This window comes from Onychostoma macrolepis, chromosome 19 (assembly GCF_012432095.1).
Source record: "Onychostoma macrolepis isolate SWU-2019 chromosome 19, ASM1243209v1, whole genome shotgun sequence".
Lineage (NCBI taxonomy): Eukaryota > Metazoa > Chordata > Actinopteri > Cypriniformes > Cyprinidae > Onychostoma > Onychostoma macrolepis.
Window position 1 is genome coordinate 5,646,283 of NC_081173.1, and position 21,833 is coordinate 5,668,115.

The window sequence follows — 21,833 nt, forward strand, 5'->3', positions numbered from 1 at the left end:
AGTGCTTGTGTGTAATGGATTAATAATAATATAAATCATATTATAATTATATAAATCATATGTAAATTGTAATTATTATCAAAGCCAGACAATTTTGTCGTAATTTTTTACTTTATAGTGACCTTTAATTTGTAGGAAGTGAAACTGGGGGACTTTTTTTTTTTTTACTTTCATGGTACCTAAAACCCAGGATTGGTGCAAACTAAACTGAAATTTACCTGGCAAGCTAATCCAGCTTCATGGTACAGGTCCCTGATTTATTTAGGAGACGGCTATCTTGTGGACCTTTGTATTATGAGTGATAGGGCACTTCACGGACACAGCTGTTTTGCTCACGTCTCTCAAACGCAGAACCAGGAAATTACATCAACTCTCCACTTCGAAAACAAAACTTCAGTGCTGTTTAGCTGTAGTGTGTCTCTGTGCATGCAGTGAAATGGCTGAAGCCAGGTTTTCTCATGACCAGTTCAGATGTCCAGTGTGTCTGGATCTACTGAAAGACCCAGTGACTATTCCCTGTGGACACAGTTACTGTAATAGCTGCATTACAGACCACTGGAATCAAGAAGTTCAGAAGAGAGTCTACAGCTGCCCTGAATGCCGACAGACCTTCAGACCAAGACCTGCTTTAAATAAAAGCACCATGCTGGCTGAAGTGCTGGAGCAACTAAAGAAGAGTAAACTCCAAACTGCTGTTCCTGCTGGACCTGGAGATGTGAAGTGTGACGTCTGTACTGTGAGAAAACACAAAGCTGTGAAGTCCTGTCTGGTGTGTCTGAACTCTTTCTGTCAAAATCACCTTGAACAACATGAGAATCTCTTCAAAGGAAAGAGACACGATCTAATAGACGCCACTGGACGACTTCAGGAAATGATCTGCCATCAACATGAAAAACTACTGGACGTTTACTGCCGCACTGACAAGCGATGCATTTGCATGGTCTGTATGGTGGATGAACACAGAAATCACGAGACTGTATCAACTGCAGCAGAGAGGACAGAGAAACAGGTACAGACTGAGAGACAGTGCTTATCCAGGTCTCTGAAATTAAAACACATAGGCAGGAGTCACTCAGAAACATTTGGTTACTTTCAGTTTGACTCATTTTATTTCCGTGATTTATTATCATTTGTTTTGTCTTACAGAACGACTTGGTTGAGAGACAAAGAGAATTCCAGCAGCAAATCCAGGAGAGAGAGAAGAAGCTTCAGGAGCTGAAAGAGGCTGTGAAGGCTCATAAGGTGAGTTTTGAGGAGCAGCAGCAGCGCTGGTTTTGTTAAGACTCTTCTGCAGTCGGTCAGTGAGGGTGATTTTCAGTCCCACAGCAGACTGTGAGCAGCAGTAAGAGCTGATTGTAATGTGTGTCCTACAGCGCTCTGCACAGACAGCAGTGGAGGACAGTGAGAGGATCTTTACTGAACTCATCCGCTCCATTGAGAGAAGACGCTCTGAGGTCACACAGATTATCAGAGATCGTGAAAAGATTGTAGTGAGTCAAGCTGAAGCACTTATGGAGCGAATAAAGCAGGAAATTGATCAGCTAAGGAGGAGAGACGCTGAACTGCAACAGCTTTCACAGACACAAAATCACACTCATTTCCTCCAGGTAACAGCATGGTCTTAAGTCTTTTCTTTACTGAGAGTTTTTACAGATTTTATTGATACTTGAGCAGTATTTACGCTCTATGGAGTAGCTATTTCTGTCTTAAATGTATTCTCTGGTTGTTTGTGTCTGTGCAGAGTTTCCCGACTCTCCCTGTTCCTCCTGGATCTCCAGATGTTCCCAGCATCGCTGATGGTTCTTTGGATGTTGTAGGAAAATCAGTCTCTAAACTGAGACAGAAACTGGAGGATTTCTGCAGAGAAGAGACTGAAAAACTCGCTGGAAGAGGTAAAGTTCTGGAGACTCATTAGTATTCTATTTATCTATCTAGTTCTTTTACACTGAAACTGTATGCATGTGTGTTGTTTTCCACAGTGATATGCATCCAGATCATTCCCACCCCAGAGTATGAGAGCAGGAAAGACTTCCTACAGTGTAAGTTACTAGGAACACTAAATAGACAACACTGCTACTGTATAGTGATATATTCAAATTAATATTCAACTAAAAAAAAATCATAGAAAAATAATACACTGATTTATCAGTGTTCATAAAGAAATCTTGTCTTATACATATATATATATATATATATATATATATAGATATAGATATAGATATATATTTAGAGTGACGGGAGGAGCCAACAATGGGTGTGGCGTCAGGCCTCGGAGAGGCTTTTATTAAACAAAAACAAAAACAATAAAATAAAGTGTCCAAGGGGGAAACAGTGTCCAAAATAAACAGGGGGTCTGGTGTCCTCGTCGTGCTGCGGGGCTTGTGAAGGAGGGCAGTGTTCTGGAAGGGAGGGTCCAGGTAAGGGGCGGAGTCCGGCGGCCGCACGCGCTCCCGCTCGGGTCCGGGGCGCAAGGGGCGGCGGCTTTATTCTAGCGGCGGCTCTTCCTCTTCTTCCGCGGAGTCCGGCGGGACTTCTTCGGCCCGGCATCCTGGCCCGACGACCGTCCACGGGTGCGGCTTCTTCCGGACCGCGGGTTCGGCGGCTCACGTCTCCGGTGGCGCAAAAGTCCCTCTACGCTCCCTTCCTGGACCCACAAGGACACCAGCGTGCATGCACGGGGGAAGAGACCGGTCTCTCGAGGAGAGGCGCGCTCGGCAATTAAACAGCGGCGGTGATGAGGCTTCATTCAGTTCAGCTGTGCCTCATCACACGCCGCCGCCCTCGCTGTTTCCACGCCCTCCTCTCACACACCCACTCCCGCCGGGAGCCTGGTGAAGGGCGGCGAATAAGGGACGGGTGGTGATGACAATAAGGGGAGGCAACCGACTCGTCACAATATATATATATATATATATATATATATATATATATATATATATATATATATATATATATATATATATATATATATATATATATTAGTGCTGTCAAACAATTAATCGCGTTTTGTTTACATAATATATGTGTGTACTGTGTATATTTATTATGTATATATAAATACACACACATGCATGTATATGTTTAAGAAAAATATGTTGTTTATACATTTAAAATATTTATATATAATATCAATTATATGAATATAAATATATACATGGAAATACACGGAAATATTTTCAAAATATTTACTGTATTATACATAATAAATATACACAGTACACACACATATTATGTAAACGAAAAATTTTAATTTGGATGCGATTAATCGCTTGACAACACTATATATATATATATATATACAGTGGGTAATGGAAAGTATTCAGACCCCTTAAATTTTTCACTCTTTGTTATATTGCAGCCATTTGCTAAAATCATTTAAGTTCATTTTTCCCTCATTAATGTACACACAGCACCCCATATTGACAGAAAACACAGAATTGTTGACATTTTTGCAGATTTATTAAAAAGAAAACTGAAATATCACATGGTCCTAAGTATTCAGACCCTTTGCTCAGTATTTAGTAGAAGCACCCTTTTGATCTAATACAGCCATGAGTCTTTTTGGGAAAGATGCAACAAGTTTTTCACACCTGGATTTGGGGATCCTCTGCCATTCCTCCTTGCAGATCCTCTCCAGTTCTGTCAGGTTGGATGGTAAACGTTGGTGGACAGCCATTTTAGGTCTCTCCAGAGATGCTCAATTGGGTTTAAGTCAGGGCTCTGGCTGGGCCATTCAAGAACAGTCACGGAGTTGTTGTGAAGCCACCTTCGTTATTTTAGCTGTGTGCTTAGGGTCATTGTCTTGTTGGAAGGTAAACCTTCGCCCAGTCTGAGGTCCTGAGCACTCTGGAGAAGGTTTTCGTCCAGGATATCCCTGTACTTGGCCGCATTCATCTTTCCCTCGATTGCAACCAGTCGTCCTGTCCCTGCAGCTGAAAACACCCCACAGCATGATGCTGCCACCACCATGCTTCACTGTTGGGACTGTATTGGACAGGTGATGAGCAGTGCCTGGTTTTCCACACATACCGCTTAGAATTAAGGCCAAAGTTCTATCTTGGTCTCATCAGACCAGAGAATCTTATTTCTCACCCTCTTGGAGTCCTTCAGGTGTTTTTAGCAAACTCCATGCGGGCTTTCATGTGTCTTGCACTGAGGAGAGGCTTCCGTCGGGCCACTCTGCCATAAAGCCCCGACTGGTGGAGGGCTGCAGTGATGGTTGACTTTCTACAACTTTCTCCCATCTCCCGACTGCATCTCTGGAGCTCAGCCACAGTGATCTTTGGGTTCTTCTTTACCTCTCTCACCAAGGCTCTTCTCCCCGATAGCTCAGTTTGGCGGACGGCCAGCTCTAGGAAGGGTTCTGGTCATCCCAAACGTCTTCCATTTAAGGATTATGGAGGCCACTGTGCTCTTAGGAACCTTAAGTGCAGCAGAAATTTTTGTAACCTTGGCCAGATCTGTGCCTTGCCACAATTCTGTCTCTGAGCTCTTCAGGCAGTTCCTTTGACCTCATGATTCTCATTTGCTCTGACATGCACTGTGAGCTGTAAGGTCTTATATAGACAGGTGTGTGGCTTTCCTAATCAAGTCCAATCAGTATAATCAAACACAGCTGGACTCAAATGAAGGTGTAGAACCATCTCAAGGATGATCAGAAGAAATGGACAGCACCTGAGTTAAATATATGAGTGTCACAGCAAAGGGTCTGAATACTTAGGACCATGTGATATTTCAGTTTTTCTTTTTTAATAAATCTGCAAAAATGTCAACAATTCTGTGTTTTTCTGTCAATATGGGGTGCTGTGTGTACATTGAGGAAAAAAATGAACTTAAATGATTTTAGCAAATGGCTGCAATATAACAAAGAGTGAAAAATTTAAGGGGGTCTGAATACTTTCTGTACTCACTGTATATGTCACGAATCCGGTTCACGGTCTTCCGTCCACTCATACACCACACAGACTGTTACATGTCACTGCGGACTACAGTTCCCATCATCCATTGCCTCACATACACTGGTACTTCAGTACCAGAGTAAACAGGAGTTTCCCGAAAAGTGTGTTAACGCAACGGGAGAGACCATTCAAAAGGGAAAGGGAAGGGAACCACTGATTTACATTATTCACATTAAATAAATCCCATACAAAATTGGGAAAAGTTGTTACAAAAATACTTTTCCTTTTAACATTCAATACACATTAAATGGAAAATTAAAACAAATGGAAAACCCTGAAATGTTGCAGTTGTCAACATCCACATTATTTTATCCACATGAAATCTAACAAAGATGCTTTTAATATGTTTAAATGATTGAAACTTAGATTTACAGATTTCAGTGCAGATCATGTTTTGTCTCCATCAGATTTCTTTCAGTTCACTCTGGATCCAAACACAGCACATCAACGCCTCTATTTGTCTGAGAAGAACAGAGTGGCGGCTTACAACACTATACTCCAGAAGTATAGTGATCATCCAGGCAGATTTAGTTATTGGTGGCAGGTGTTGTGTAGAGAGAGTGTGCATGGACGCTGTTACTGGGAGGTTGAATGGAGTGGGATTGGAAATGTTGATGTGTGTATATCAGTGTCATATAAGAGCATCAACAGGAAGGGATGGGGTTATAAATGCAAATTTGGAAGTAATGATCAGTCCTGGTGTTTAATCTGCTCTCCTTCCAGTTACACATTCTGTCAAAATAACCAGCAGACTAAACTCTCTGTAGTGTCCAGCTCCCGTAGAATAGGAGTGTATGTGGATCACAGTATTGGCATTCTGTCTTTCTACAGCGTCTCTGACACAATGACCCTCATCCACAGAGTCCAGACTACATTCACTCAGCCTCTCTATCCTGGGTTTTGGATTAATTTATCATATTTTAATAGAATATTTGGATTATCTGAATATCCAACAGTGCAACTGTGTGACAAAATATAGATGGTCCAGGGATACTGAATTGTCTAAAATAGTGAGTGGGATCTGACAAGAATGCATAGTAACAGTACATACTCATTAATGTATACAGATTTGATTAAATGAAGAAAAGATGAGAGCAAAGATCTTCAGATTTTCAGTAGGTCTCACACATGTATGTGAGATTACTGTCAATATTTCATGCTTTTCATGTTTATTGCATTTCACATATTAAGGTGTTAGAGGAGTTTTTTTCCTCTAATATATAGGCAAGGCAAGTTTATTTATATAGCACATTTCATACACAATGGTAATTCAAAGTGCTTTGCATACAAGGAATTAAAATAATCATAACAATAATCGTAACAATAAAAGCAAGGAATTACAATTTTAAAGTGATTTAAAAATTGTTTTAAAATGAATTAAAACAGTTAAGAATAAAAAAGGAGGACACATAAAATACAGTGCAATCAGTTCTGACGTAGCACAGTGCACATTCAGTAAATGCACAGCTAAACAGATGTGTTTTGAGTCTATATTTAAATGTGCGATGGTATGGTCGAAAGACTGAATCGAACTTTGAAAGACCAACTCACCAAGTACATTTGTGAAAGTGGGGGTGAATGGGATAAATATCTCCCTCAGGCTCTGAGCCTTCTGTGGTTGGTAGTGCTGAGGCCCCTTCTTCAGTTCCCCTCACTGCATTGGTGCTTTACCCTTTCGACCGTTTACACCACCGTATGTGCCTAACCTAAGTGTAAAACTGACATCTACTAATGCAAGGACTGAATGTTCAAATCCAACTGCTTTGTTATCTGAACCTGACATTGTGCCAAGTCTCAGTGGTCCCCCTGGGCCCTCTAAGGCCCCGGACAGGGCCATATTGCCTTCAGCGGATGAATCACAACTAACCCGTAGTGACTGCATGGTTAAAAAATACTGAAAAGTTTAAATATTTTGTTTGTTGATGAGTTATGTACATATTGGTTGTTTGTACATGGTGCTTTCACTGTACTGTGTGTAATGCACATAAGTTTTCCAATGGTGTTGTGTTATAGGAGTGGGATACAGAACAATGTGTTCTAAGGTTGTTTATGTAATTTGGTATATTGCAATATTATGCACAAATTTTGATGCAATACTGCACTTATGCAATGTTCTGTCACATTAGTTGTTGTTACTATGCAAATGAGTCAGCATTATTTGAGAAACGAGGACGTTTCTTTGTTAAGCAGGGGAAGACTGTGACATGTTGAATTTGTAACCTTATGCTGACTTCATTATTTTATTTTACATTTTGTCAATTCATGGTTTATATATAAGAAATGTTGAAAGAAATAAGAAATGTTGATTAATCTATTTAGTAGGATTTTCATGTATTTTAAGTTTTATACATGTTTGTTAAAAAGATATGTCGGGCGCCTGCCCCTTTCAAGCGAGATGAGTGTTGTGTGTTCGGCTGTTCATGCTGTTAAGCCAATGCTTCTGATTAAAAGAAGAAACTTGAATTACAGTGCCCTCCACTAATATTGGCACCCTTGGTAAATATGAGCAAAGGCGGCTATGAAAATAAATCTGCATTGTTTATCCTTTTATCTTTCATTCAAACAATTCTCAAAATTCCAACCTATCGTTGAAGTAAAATAATTGAAAGTGGGGGGAAAATCTCATTGTGAAATAAATGCTTTCTCTAGTACATGTTGGCCACAATTGTTGGCACCCAATTATTGCAATGTCCTTTTCCCAGGGTAACAGTTTTCTCCTATAATGCCTGAAGAGTTTGGAGAACACCTGATAAGAGATCAGAGACCATTTTCTTCATACAGAATCTCTCCAGATCCTTCAGATTCACAGCTCCACATTAGTACTTCTTCTCTTCAGTTCACCCCAATCATTTTCTGTAGGGTTCAGGTCAGAGGACAGGGACAGCCATGGTAAAAGATTCATTTTGTGCTTTTGTGCTTGAGTTTTTATGTTTATTTTGATTGTTTTGGATTGTTGTCCTGGTGGAAGATCCAAACGGTTGCATTATAAGATTTCTAACAGAGGCAGTCAGGTTTAGATTTTTTATCCGTTGGTATTTGATAGAATCCATGATGCCATGCATCTGAGCAAGATGTTCAGGACCTTTGGCAGGAAAACAGGCAGACAGACACACACACACACACACATAACTTCACACATCTAAAGCTTCTTCAATATCTAAATTTTTAACAAAGTCCAAAAACACCTCCCAGATATAAACAAATAAAAATTCAGAGGGTTTCTTATTACATATGCAAACCTTTCAAGAGCCAAACATGTTATTACGTTTTTCAGCCACAGTCCAATGGAAGGGCAATTGGTATTTTTTCCAGCACAGAGCAATAGAACGTCTTGCTTGTAATAGACACAAATCCACCAACTTTCTTTCTTTAGTGGACAAAGAGCAATTGTCTTCATACATGCACACAATACAGGACATAGAGGAATTGGAGAGGAAGTAAATTGAGAGACATACTGAGTCACCCCGACCCAAAACTGCTGCACCTCCTCACATTCCCACGCACAATGGAAAAATGTACCTTGAAGCTTATTGCATTTAAAACACAGATCAGAGATATTAGGGTTAAATATATTTAATCTTACAAGGGTTATATAAATTCTCATTACCCAATTATATTGTAAGAGTCTCACCCGAGAGTTCAAAGTTTGTGTTTGTGCATTTAAACAAATTGTATTCCAGTCATCTAATGAAATATCCATATTTATCTCTTGGATCCATGCTTGTCTTTTATTTTCAGGGCTTTCTTTATGATTTTCTCTTAGTATGCTATATGACTGGTTAATCCGCCCTTTAATGTAGCAATCTTTCAATGTCAATGTTTCCAATTTCGACATTGGGGGGAGTTGTGAAGAATTCTTTAAACATGTAAAACTTCTAAAACTTCTGAGTAGCAAATACTTTTAAAAAAATGTTTCTGAGGTATGTGAAATTTCGTTACAAGATTATCAAATGATATTAATATATTATCTTCATACAAATCTTTCAATCTAACCATGCCCTTATTCATCCACAACTTGAACCCCATATCCTTTTTAGCTGGGCTGAAATGATCATTTCCCAAGATAGGAGAAAAGCAAGAAAGCACTGGGAGGTCTCCAAGATATTTATGGGCTTCGTACCAGATTACCTGTATGCATGTTTAAATTTCTTCAGGTTCTCTTATTCTACATATGGATCTTGGTCATTCTGCTTTATTTTGACTTGTACAGTAACTATGAAAATGGCATAAAATAAAATATAAAAGTATTTCTGCAATAACAATGTAAAAATGTAAAAACTGAATACTGTATCCCACAATGCAGTGGACTTATTTGACTGCCAAAATAAAAGTTGGTAAAAAAGAAAAAAAAAATGATTTTTTTAAGTCAGGGCAATTCATAAACAGCACAAATTTTGTCTCTCAAAGTCTACAGCAGTTTCTGTATGTGGCTGACTATCTATCTATCTATCTATCTATCTATCTATCTATCTATCTATCTATCTATCTATCTATCTATCTATCTATCTATCTATCTATCACAGTTCTTCTCAGACCTGTATTTTGGATGTCTCTCTTATCAGTCACACCCAGTTCAAAGGCCTGTCCCATGTCCCACACTTGTGCACTTGACCGTGCCATATTTCCTGTTTTTTTGCCCAAGTTTTCAAGTGTCCATGAAGACCACAAGTATGTGTAGAACTTTTGATTATTCTGTGGGACACAATTACAACATGCATAAAGATTTAAGAAAAGTTTGGTCCCACTTTATATTAGGTGGCCTTAACTACTGTGTACTTACATTTAAATTAATCATTTGGTACAATGCACTTATTGTGTACATACATGTTTTTACATTGTACTTGTATATTTAAAAATACATATATGTAGTTACAGCTGTAATTAATTTCAGTAAATACATTTATAATTACACTGTTGACCCATCCCTTACACCTTAACCCACCCTTAAACCTACCCATACCACCAAACCTGTCCCTAACCTATCCATATCCCACCTCAATAGCAGCAAAAGTGTTTTGCAATACAGTATGAACACAATAAGTACATTCATTGTACTTATTTTTTGATGCAAGTACATAGTAGTTAAGGCCACCTAATATAAAGTGTGACCAAAAGTTTTTACAGAGCTCTACACATTTTGTACATATAATACTTTGCACATTAAAATAAACTTGTCTGTTCAGTACACTGAAAATAATTATTAATTGAATTTACTAAAAATGTTTAAGGTAAGTGGATGCAATCAATTTATTTTAGCTACATTTAAATAAACAAATTTAGTCGACTAACTTTCAACATTTTTTTTTTCTCAAATGTAGCTAAAATAAATTGTTTGCAACCGCTTACCTTAAAAAAAATTTGTAGCCTTTTTTCAGTGTAGTCCCTATTGTTTTATGGTGCTAAATATCCTACACCTTCTACCTTATTTTATTTGTCCTCAGGCTAGGTAAAGAAAGTCAAATCTGTCCTATCTCATAAGCATCTAAGTTCATACTTACAAAACAGGTCACAGAAGACTTCTCCGTGGTCTGTTCTGGCTTAGCTATAAATCAATGCCAGGGAGGCAGACTTGTGTTATATAAATACAGTATAAATATGAAAAAGTTCTTTGCTCAAGGCAATATCAGCGATGGTTCTGGTGCCAGAGATCTCTTCAGGTGGTCTCGAAGCAGCATCTGATTTCATCATTGCACTTCAGTCTCTTATAGACAGCAGGTGGATGCCAATGTCTTGTGACGTCATACTGGAAATCCCCTCAGAAGTTGTTTATAAAAGGCCTTGCATCTTCTCATTTTTCTTCTTCGGGATTCTTTGCTCTGCTGTCTTCTACTCTTCATATTAAACACACCAGCTGAGGTACTGTCCACCTTCTTTTATTCCTCAACGCTCTTGCTTATACATGTTTCATCCAGTTACATAATTGCCCTTAAAGGTAAGGTAAACTTTATTGTCATGAGATGAGATTAAAACATGAGATGTGTCACGAATCTGGTCTGCACTTCCGTTCATTCACCACTAGAGGTCACCCGCTCACCACATGGATTTTCACACCACGCATCACATGGACTTCATTTCCCATCATCCAACACTGATCACAGCTGTCACCAATCACACGCACACCTGATCCCACGCACACACTGATCACACTCCCTACTTAAACCATGGACTTTCTCTCCCTCATCGCCGAGTATTGTTTGCGTTTACTGCTCTCATAGCTGTAGCAACTCGCTGAGCCCCTGTTAGTTTCCCTAGTGTTCCCCTGCCTGTCTTGGATTGTTTTCCCGTGTTTATTCTAGCCCGTGTTCCCTGGATTATCTCTCTGCCTTGCCCTCTGGATTCTGTTCGCCGATCGCCGACCTTTGCTTGCCCTAGGATTACTCTTTGTCTTGTCTCTGCCATACCTGTTTGCCATTGCTCGACCCTGCCTGTATTTATGACCATGCCTATGAATAAAAGCTTGCAGATGGATCCGCATGACTCACGTCTCGTCAGCCTCGTTACAAGATGGATCACAGACAATCTTATTAGCTTGCCTTAAAGTAGCATGTTCATAAGTAATCTGCAATGATGTCTGTTCTTTAATACCAATAATTTTCCAAGCATTTGAATCATCAGGAACAGTTTAGTCCTCAGCTGCACAGACAGATTACCAAACCAGACTGTGATGCTGTATCTTATTAAACTCTCAAGAACTGAAGATTATCATAAACTTTTGATCAACACCATGAATTCTCAGACGTCGTAAGAAGTGCAACCGTTGTTGTAACCTACTACAGAGATTATCTACATGGACATTCCATGTCAATGAATTACCAAAAAAGACACCAAGATATTTATACGATGGGATCTGTATGATGGTTTAATTATGGATGATCATAGGCCTGTGATCACCAACTCCTCTAGGGTCAAACACCATCTCCTTTGTCTTATTCAGATCTAGGTGGTTGTCCTCACACCAATTCACAAACCTTCCAATCTCAGAAAAATATTCAGACAAGCCCCCATTCTTTTTCAAAAAACCTAAAATTGCAGTATCATCTGAGAATTTAATGATGTAATTATTAGAACACCTTCGGCACTCATCCGAATACAAGGTGAACAAAACCGTTGAACTAATACAGCCCTGAGGGGCTCCTGTGCTTAATAGAGTACTATAATAAATTCAGTCACCACTAGGGGCCACTGGTGAGCTTCCTTATTGCAGATTAACACCTATGCTGCCCCCACCTTTAATTCTAACCCAGTCTGGTCCAGGAGGAACACTCAAAACACACTCAAGAGCAAGAATTACAAAGGAATACACTTTTTATTTACAACAACAATAGCAGCCGTATGGCATTGTCTCACTTAAATATCCTGATTACATACACTGGTCATATTTCATTAAACTGTGAACACATGTTTAAAAGAGAACCTGAGTACTCATTCCAAATTCACAGCAAACTATAAATAGTGCGATATCTCATGCAAAGCACACTTAATTAGAAACTCCAAGCATAAATCACATGCCCTATGTGTAATAACCAGCATAGGCAATCAACATACGATTTGGGAGGACAATAATCACCAATGGCTGAGCACAACAACCACACACATAAATCTTATGGAATAAATAAAATAATTTTGTACTTCCCTGTCCATGTCCGACGACACCCTGCCTTCCCTGTGAGGACTCAACCTTCCCCTCCGCGGCAATGATAGGAAGGTCTCCTTCAAACAGCCTGCCAGGTCCACCTACACTCTCTTCCCTATCTACCTAAATTTCCCCCCCACTATCTACCTCCAGGCCAATAAGTGGGACCCCGGTTTTCTTCACGCCGGTGGTGCTAGCCAACCATGAACGCCACGGATCCCCTTCTTTTGTGAACCCAGCAACGCACACAGCAGAGCACACAGCATATCAGTCTCTTTCACAGTTCATTATCAGACAACAGAGCGTCCTCACCTTTCCCCTTTCCCCCATTTTAAAAGTATCCAAGAATTGTTTATTGTCCACAGGTGTGCTTGAAGACATCATTCCTTCCGTGTTTGTCCGTAGCAGTGACATCACGCACCGTCAATCGAATCATAATCATTACACATTACCCTCTTGAAAAATTGGGACTCGTCCCCCAACATGGGGTTTTCGTGTTCGTAGGTGACGGCCCCGCTCTGTAGTAGATATAGCCTCAAATCTTACCCTGGAGGTGCAATCCACTGCAGAGTTTAGCTCCAACCCTGATCAAACTCACCTGTCTGTGATTTTCTAATGATCCTGAAGACATTGATTAGCATGTTCAGGTGTGTTTGATTAGGGTTACAGCTAAACTCTGCAGGAAAGTGGATCTGGAGGTCCAGATTTGAGGAGCCCTGCTCTAGCCTGATGATTTTTCACTGCCCCCACTACTGTTGCAAGACTTTCAGCTACCCCCTTTACATACTCATTCACAGTTGCAAATCGCTCTTGTCCATCTACGTCCATCATGATGTCAATAGGCAAAACCATCTCCTGACCAAATAAAACTTTATATGGGGTAAAGCCAGTACTGGAATGAACGCTACTTCTATAGGCCATCATCACATAAGGCAAAAGGACATCCCAATTCTGCTGATTGTCATCAGCATAAAAGACAACATAGACAGCAATGCATGATTAAACCTCTCAGTCATTCCATCTGACTGAGGTTGATATGGAGATGTCCTTGTCTTATGAATGCCAAGCAACCGACACAATTCACCAAACAAATTTGAATAAAAATTTCAACCTTGGTCGGAATGCAGACTTCTAGGGGTTCCTAAACGACACACCCACTCTTCTACAAGTACTCTAGCAACTGTCTTTGCCTCCTGCTTTGGGAGGGGGTACACTTCTGTCCACTTTGAAAATGTAAGAGATGTAAGGACGCACGCCAAGAAAAATACAACCGCACTAGGCTATATATTTCTGGTCAGTTTAATAAATAATTAATCACAAAAATTAAGTAGGCTATCTTGGGGATGATCCAGGGGCACAGGGAAAATCTCAGACCCAGCCCTGCGACGGGGGGTGCTGCAGCACCACTAGTTCCCGTGCCCATGATTTTACCCAATGCTGAAGTACAAAACTAACTTTACATCTGAGGAAGACATATATTGCTTTCGGTTGCTTAGTTTCCTTTACTTTGTATCGTGGCTTGTGTGACGCTGTGCTGTATTACTGGGGTTCCCCTCATACGTCACACTCCAGGATTCCCCAACGACGTGTAACGTGCCTCAGTGAACTAATACAGTGATATAAGACCTCAGATCTCAGAATACACTTTATTGATATCGACAGTTAAGCAGATGTAGGAACGAACGAACGCACAAGGTTTCAAGCTGTTTCCCTCAGAAATCTGTTAAAGAAAACGCATTACACGGCTTAGTGCACTAACGCAATGACAGCTATTAAGAGACCAAACTCAGATCTTATGATGCAAACTATATACAGGCAGATGAGGATATGAACGCAAGTTAAGGAACTCGCAAAACTGCACGTTAAACAATTTCCATAAAGAAAACACTTAATGTGGTTTATTGCCTCAAGATAGTGATAATAAATTATTAAATTTGTCATCTAATTAATAAAACATATTACTGTATATTACACTGAACATAATTATAAACGCAACATTTTTGTTTTTGCCCACATTTTTCATGAGCTGAACTTAAAGATCTAAGACTTTTTCTATGTACACAAAAGGCCTATTTCTCTCAAATATTGTTCACAAATCTGTCTAAATCTGTGTTAGTGAGCACTTCTCCTTTGCCGAGATACTCCATCCACCTCACAGGTGTGGCATATCAAGATGCTGATTAGACAGCATGATTATTGCACAGGTGTGCCTTAGGCTGGCCACAATAAAAGGCCACTTTCCTTGAAAGGATGTGAGGTAAAGCAAAATCAATGGGCTGAGGCACAGCTGCTTCAAAGTCAGGAGAGGGAGCAGAGATTTCTGATTAGCAGCCGCAATACTGAGCGTTTGGTGTCTCTGCTACTGGAAGGCCTTCGCGCTCCCCCACAGTTTCCTACACAGATGCTACCACATCCACCTCAACTCGCACCTTGGCAGTACATGCAGCCTCAAAACTATAACAATAATAATGTTGCAGCAGAAGCAGCAGCAGAAGCTTTATATGCTTTGGTTTAGAAGAAATGTAGCTCTGTTTGAATGTTTCTAATAATTTTTTTCAAGTTTTTAGTTGTTGTTTGCAATCCAACAGAGCCAATTCAAATGTTCCTTGTGCTGTTCACAAAAGTTGTGCAGGGCACAGCACGTCACCACCATGCATGGAGTGAATGTGAAATGAAAATCACTTCTTTTCATCAGAACCCTCCATCTTGACTTGAAATGTCCGAATGCAAGTTCTACCACTGTTCTTGCAGCACTGTGATAGATATTAAAAGACTCTTGTTCTGGGGTCAGTGTGGGGGATGATGGGTATCCTTTAATTAGCCATTCAAGAAGTGGGTATGCAGGATCTCCACGAAGAATGAAGTTGACAGGCGTGTCTTGAATTGCCGTCATACTCTAAAGACAAAAAGTAATTCAGTTTGTGTCAGTGAATTGCCCTATAGGAAACGGCATCAAATGTTGGTTCATTAATACATTAATGCAATTGCAAAGTACGTTACAAAAGCCTAATAAAGAACGTGCTTATTTTTTGTTTTGACAGCTATAAAAATTGCACTGCCAATAAATATAGAACAGTAAATTGCACAGCACTGTTCCAGGCCAATATTATTGTTTAATATATATATTTTTTTAATTATGTATTTGAATTGGTACAATCTACCTTGGGCAGTAGGTGAGCTTTATTAAAGAGGTCTGACTGTCTCAGCATGTTCGCGTCGTGAGCACTGCCAGGAACTTAGTAGTTTAAGTTCCAGAAGCTGAAAAAGATGGTAACACTTTACAATAAGGTTCATTAGTTAACAACATTAGTAAACATGAACTAAGAATGACCAATCCTTCTACAGCGTTTATTAAACTTAGTTAATGTTAACTTCAGCATTTACTAATGCATTATTAAAATCCCAAGTTGTGTTTGTTAACATTATTAATGCACTGTGAACTAACATGAATAAACAATGAACAACTGTATTTTCATTAACTAACATTAACAAGGATTAATAAATAGTGCATTGTTCATTGTTTGTTCATGTTAATACATTAACTAATGTTAACAAATGACACCTTATTGTAAAGTGTTACCAAAAAGATGTTCAAGAGTAAGCAATAGATAATGTACAGAGATTTTGTGTATATAATATGTGACCCTGGAGCACAAAGCCAGTCTTCAGTAGCACAGGTATATTTGTAGCAATAGCCAAAAATACATTGTATGGATCAAGATTATCGATTTTTCTTTTATGCCAAAAATCATTAGGATATTAAATAAAGATCATGTTCCATGAAGATATTTTGTAAATTTCCTACCATAAATATATCAAAACTGAATTTTTGATTAGTAATATGCATTGCTAAGAACTTCCTTTAGACAACTTTAAAGGCGATTTTCTCAATATTTTTTATTTTATTTTTTTGCACCCTCAGATTCCAAATTTTGAAATAGTTGTATCTTGGCCAAATATTGTCCTATTCTAACAAACCATACATCAATGGAAAGCTTATTTATTATCAGCTTTCAGATGATGTATGAATCTCAATTTAAAAAAAAAGATTACCCTAATAACTGGTTTTGTGGTCCAAGGTCACATATTATAGTCTACGTCAACTTACCAACACTTGTCGTCCACAACTGCTTGGAGGATGTATGATGGCCAGCCCTTACGGTTGACAAAATCCCTGTACCCATCTGAGGGTGGCAGTACAGGGATATGTGTGCTATCTATACATCCGATGACTTGGGGGATGTGGAATGTGCTTTCAAAGCGGTTCACTATGTCTCGCGCTTGGTTCTCTGTTGGTAACTTAATTAAATCATGTGCCATGGGTACCATTGATTTACAGAATAAATACACATATCTTTTGACTGTGCTTTTGTGGACTCCGAACTGATTGGCAATCACCCTATACTCTGTGCAGCTGCTCAGCTTGTACAGCGTTGCATATTGTTAAAACTAATCGTGGTATTGATATCTTTGTAGGACTGTCGACTCTAGATCAGTGGATAAAAGAAGTGCAGAGTGTTGCGTTCTTCTGACATCATTTGCATGCCTGTATATAGTTCGCATAATCATCAGTAAAGTGTATTCTGAGATCTGAGGTCTTATATCACTGTATTAGTTCACTGAGGCGCATTACCCGTCGTTGGGGAATCCTGGAGTGTGACGTATGAGGGGAACCCCAGTAATACAGCACAGCGTCACACAAGCCATGATACAAAGTAAAGGAAACTAAGCAAACGAAAAAATATGTCTTCCTCAGATGTAATGTTAGTTCTGTACTTCAGCATCGTGTAAAATAGCATTATAATGCCCTTTGTGGTAGAGAAAGCTGCTTACATGCAGGCTACGGGAAACAGAGATCATGCATCGGTGCTCTACTGCTATTCCTGCGGTTCCCGGCTGTGCAATGGCGAATTTTCTGCTGAATTTTAACCATTGAATTTGTGGAAGCGAATTTGGAAAGTGAAATAAAATGGACCAAAATTTGCATGTTGAATATTATACATCGTATTTTTAAACAGATTGAATATTTTGGAAGTTAATTCTGGAAGGTGAATATTAATTATTTAATTTTTAATTATGAAAATGTGTGTGAAATATTTTAAATTGAAATATTCACAGCTTAAAGGGGTCATATAATGCCCATTTTCCACAAATTGATATTATTCTTTAGGGTCTTAATGAAAAGTATGTAATATAGTTTGGTTAAAATTTTTCATTGGTAGTGTAAAAAACACATTTTTTACCCTGTCAAAAACAGCTCTTGTCAGAGCAAGCCATATTGTGCCATTCTCCAGTAAATGTGAATGAGCTCTTCTGACCCCGCCCTTCTCTGAGGGACCATTTACTGTTTAAGCCACATTCATCGTGAAACTTGCTAATTAGCACATTATTAGGAAAAGTGATTTGCAAAGATTCATTTAAAAAACCTTGTACTCACTTCTTCTGGAGGTGAAGCAGGATCACGAATGATTCGCGCGAACATATATGCATTTGGGTAGATGGAGGGCGCATTCTCTTCAGAACAAAACATAATCCTCTTCAGCCGCTCAGATGTCGGGAGTAAATGACGACTGCTATGTTCATTATTACATCCAACAACAAAACACCTCAATCGCTTAGGAGCCATTCTTGTCTACATCTGCTCCGGCGGTGAAACAACTGATGACAGCTCACTCAGGGCGGGTCTGAGGTAAGACACCATCCCAGTCTGTGCTAAAATGCTGCTGTCAATCATACTATCGTGGGAGGGGCCTTCGTCCATGTGACATCACACAGACAGATGGCTCGATTTAAGAAAGGGGTAAAGATTTTAGTAGATAAAAAATAAATAAATAAATAACCACTAGGTGGATTTTTTTCATTATAGGGTGGTTGTGTACACACACTGCCAACACACATTTCAGTTCAAACAACTTGTAAAAGTGCATGTAGCTTTATATGACCCCTTTAAATAAACAACTATGTTAAATTTCAGGACCTAAGAATGCCAGCCCTGGAAATACAAGGCATTAAAATGCAAGCACTGTTAATGCAATGCATTATTTTTTCAGTTAGTGCTATTCAACATGCTTTTTGTTTCAAAGACATAAGGCATTATTTTACTTTCATATTCACCGTGCCACCGTAACAGGCGTATAAGCAGTGGCGTACCTTGGGGTTTCAGTCAGGGCCTTCAGTAAGCAACTGTAAACTACATGCACACATCTCAATTACAGCTAATGCACATATATAATGCACATAATGCCGCACACAGGCTCTCAACAAAAATAAAGGCTGATCAACAATTTCAACAGTAGGGGTCACTATGCACATTCACGTCACTCTAAAATGACGATGCGCCCAAAGCAGCAAAACTGTACAAATGCTGGGCATCCACACACCACACCACAGCATTATCAACGCACCACGTACACCTCTATAACAATGTGCATAATACAATACTCGTCAAATAATAAAGCACTCACCTGTCACTTGTAAATAAAGTCCTTGGGTCTGTCATTCCGTCCCTTTACTCGGATTAAAAAGTAAACACGGCCAACAAAATAACTTGTGCTCGGTGCTAGCTGTTAGCCACTCATAGCACTCATAGTTGCAGTATTTGAAATGGCGCATAAAACCTTTGCTGGCCTTTGTTAGCAAATTCTGTGTAGGTCTTCCTTTCTCAGTTATTCTCTTTTGTCTGCAAAAGGCGTTTTTAGTAGATCGGCAACAAAATCTGGTGTAGGCGCCAATGACTGCAGCTGTCATTTTCTTTTCATTGAATTTCACTTTCGTTCCTTGGAAATCCCTCACTAAGGGGTAAAAGGATTCTGATTGGTCAGACTATGGAAAAACAAGCAAAATCTTAACAGATGTACATAAAGTTAATAAAGCATATCTCCAAAGGTTATTTAGATGACAAGTGATTAATAAAGACTTTTGTTCTTTTGGACCCTTCATCGTTTTCACCTGATCCAAAGCATAACAAATATAGAGTTACAGTAGAAACAACAAATTATATTTTATTATATGATTACTATCATGTTTTTAAATATCAGAATCAGAATCAGAATTAGCTTTATTCGCCAGGTGTGCGCAAACACACGAGGAATTTGTTGTGGTTTTAAGGTGCTCCTGGTACATACATACATACAAACACATCTGACATGAGAACAGAAAAAACATTTAAATAGTAAGACTTAACAATGGATAATAATAATAATAATAATAATAATAATAATAATAATAATATTATTATTACTTGAGAAAGTGTTTGGATGTACAAATGAACACCAAAGTATTTTTTTAGTTCCTTCATCCGAGCCTATGGCTAGCATTAACTACATGATAATAACTGTAACAGCATACATAAACAAACCAACTAAAGTACCGTATCCAGACACAATATTTTAAACTAACCATTCGGAGACGTCCTGCTGTAGCCGCTGAGTTGCAACTTCTTCATCCGGATCAGATTCTGGGTCAAACTGAAAAGCTTGAACGACTGCGTGTCTACGAGCCATTGCGATACAAAAAGGATTCTGATTGGTCAGACTATGGAAAAACAAGCAAAATCTTAACAGATGTACATAAAGTTAATAAAGCATATCTCCAAAGGTTATTTAGATGACAAGTGATTAATAAAGACTTTTGTTCTTTTGGACCCTTCATCGTTTTCACCTGATCCAAAGCATAACAAATATAGAGTTACAGTAGAAACAACAAATTATATTTTATTATATGATTACTATCATGTTTTTAAATATCAGAATCAGAATCAGAATTAGCTTTATTCGCCAGGTGTGCGCAAACACACGAGGAATTTGTTGTGGTTTTAAGGTGCTCCTGGTACATACATACATACAAACACATCTGACATGAGAACAGAAAAAACATTTAAATAGTAAGACTTAACAATGGATAATAATAATAATAATAATAATAATAATAATAAGTATGAATCTGGAACAGTAGATTTATGTACGGATTTGTGCATTATTTACTCTATATACAGCTGTATAAATAAACAGATATGTATGTGTATTTACATAATACTTGAGAAAGAGGCAATAATTAAAGATGGAGAATGAATTACAGAATGAATTACAGAACACCGGTAATGATTCATGTGTTAGCTGTTTAGGCTGGAGATGGCATGGGGGGAAAAAACAGTTTTTATGCCTAGATGTTCTAGTGCACAGAGATCTGTAGCGTCTGCCTGAAGGGAGAAGTGCAAACAAGTTGTGTCCAGGGTGAGAGGGGTCTTTGATGATGTTACCTGCCCGTTTCTTCACTCTGGAGTTGTACAAGTCCTGAAGGCTGGGCAGGTGCACACCAATGATCTTTTCTGCTGTCCTAACAGTCCGTTGAAGTCTTCTTAGATCTGATTTGCTGGCTGACCCAAACCAGACAGTTATGGAGGAGCACAGAACCGACTCAATAACAGCTGAATAAAACTGTTTTCACGATGGAGTCAATGTGATTGTCCCACTTCAGGTCCTGAGAGATGGTGGTGCCCAGGAACCTGAATGACTCCACTGCAGCCACAGTGCTGTTCATGATGGTGAGTGGGGGGAGAGGAGGGGGGTTTCTCCTGAAGTCCACTATCATCTCCACAGTTTTGAGCGTGTTCAGCTCCAGGTTGTTGTGACTGCACCAGACAGCCAGCTGCTCAACCTCTTGTCTGTAAGCAGACTCGTCGCCGTCCTGGATGAGGCCGATGACTGTAGTGTCATCTGCAAACTTCAGGAGTTTGACAGAGGGGTCTTTAGAGGTGCAGTCATTTGTGTAGAGGGAGAAGAGTAGTGGGGAGAGAACACAGCCCTGAGGAGCTCCAGTGCTGATGGTGCGGGTGCTTGATGTGTGTTTTCCCAGCCTCACTAGTTGCTGCCTGTCTGTCAGGAAGCTGGTAATCCACTGACAGATGGAGGTGGGTACAGAGAGCTGTGTCAGTTTGTTCTGAAGGGTGTCCGGGATGATGGTGTTGAAAGCGGAGCTGAAGTCCACAAACAAGATCCTTGCATAAGTCCCTGGTTTGTCCAGATGTTGCAGGATGTAGTGCAGTCCCATATTAACTGCATCATCCACAGATCTGTTTGCTCGGTAAGCAAACTGTAGGGGGTCCAGCAAGGGTCCTGTAATGTCCTTCAGGTGGGCCAACACCAGTCTCTCAAATGACTTCATGACCACAGACGTTAAAGCAACAGGTCTGTAGTCATTAAGTCCTGTGATTTTTGGTTTCTTGGGTACAGGGATGATGGTGG

At 39.4% G+C, this 21,833-nt stretch overlaps 1 protein-coding gene and 1 long non-coding RNA gene across 2 annotated transcripts; one reads left to right on the forward strand and one right to left on the reverse strand.

Moving 5' to 3' along the window:
* The first annotated feature begins 180 nt into the window (after positions 1-180).
* Positions 181-9,315, forward strand: LOC131525896 (tripartite motif-containing protein 16-like). The gene is made up of 6 exons (XM_058753894.1): positions 181-1,009; positions 1,147-1,242; positions 1,374-1,607; positions 1,742-1,892; positions 1,980-2,039; positions 5,366-9,315. Exons 1-6 carry the CDS (start codon positions 437-439, stop codon positions 5,935-5,937), a joined length of 1,686 nt encoding a protein of 561 aa, XP_058609877.1. The 5' UTR covers positions 181-436; the 3' UTR covers positions 5,938-9,315.
* Positions 9,316-15,277: 5,962 nt separating this feature from the next.
* LOC131525899 (uncharacterized) lies at positions 15,278-19,159 on the reverse strand. Its single transcript, XR_009267308.1, has 3 exons — positions 19,056-19,159; positions 15,753-15,849; positions 15,278-15,487 (listed from the first exon to the last, which is right to left on the reverse strand). It is a non-coding gene; the product is annotated as an uncharacterized LOC131525899 (long non-coding RNA).
* Positions 19,160-21,833: the final 2,674 nt, after the last annotated feature.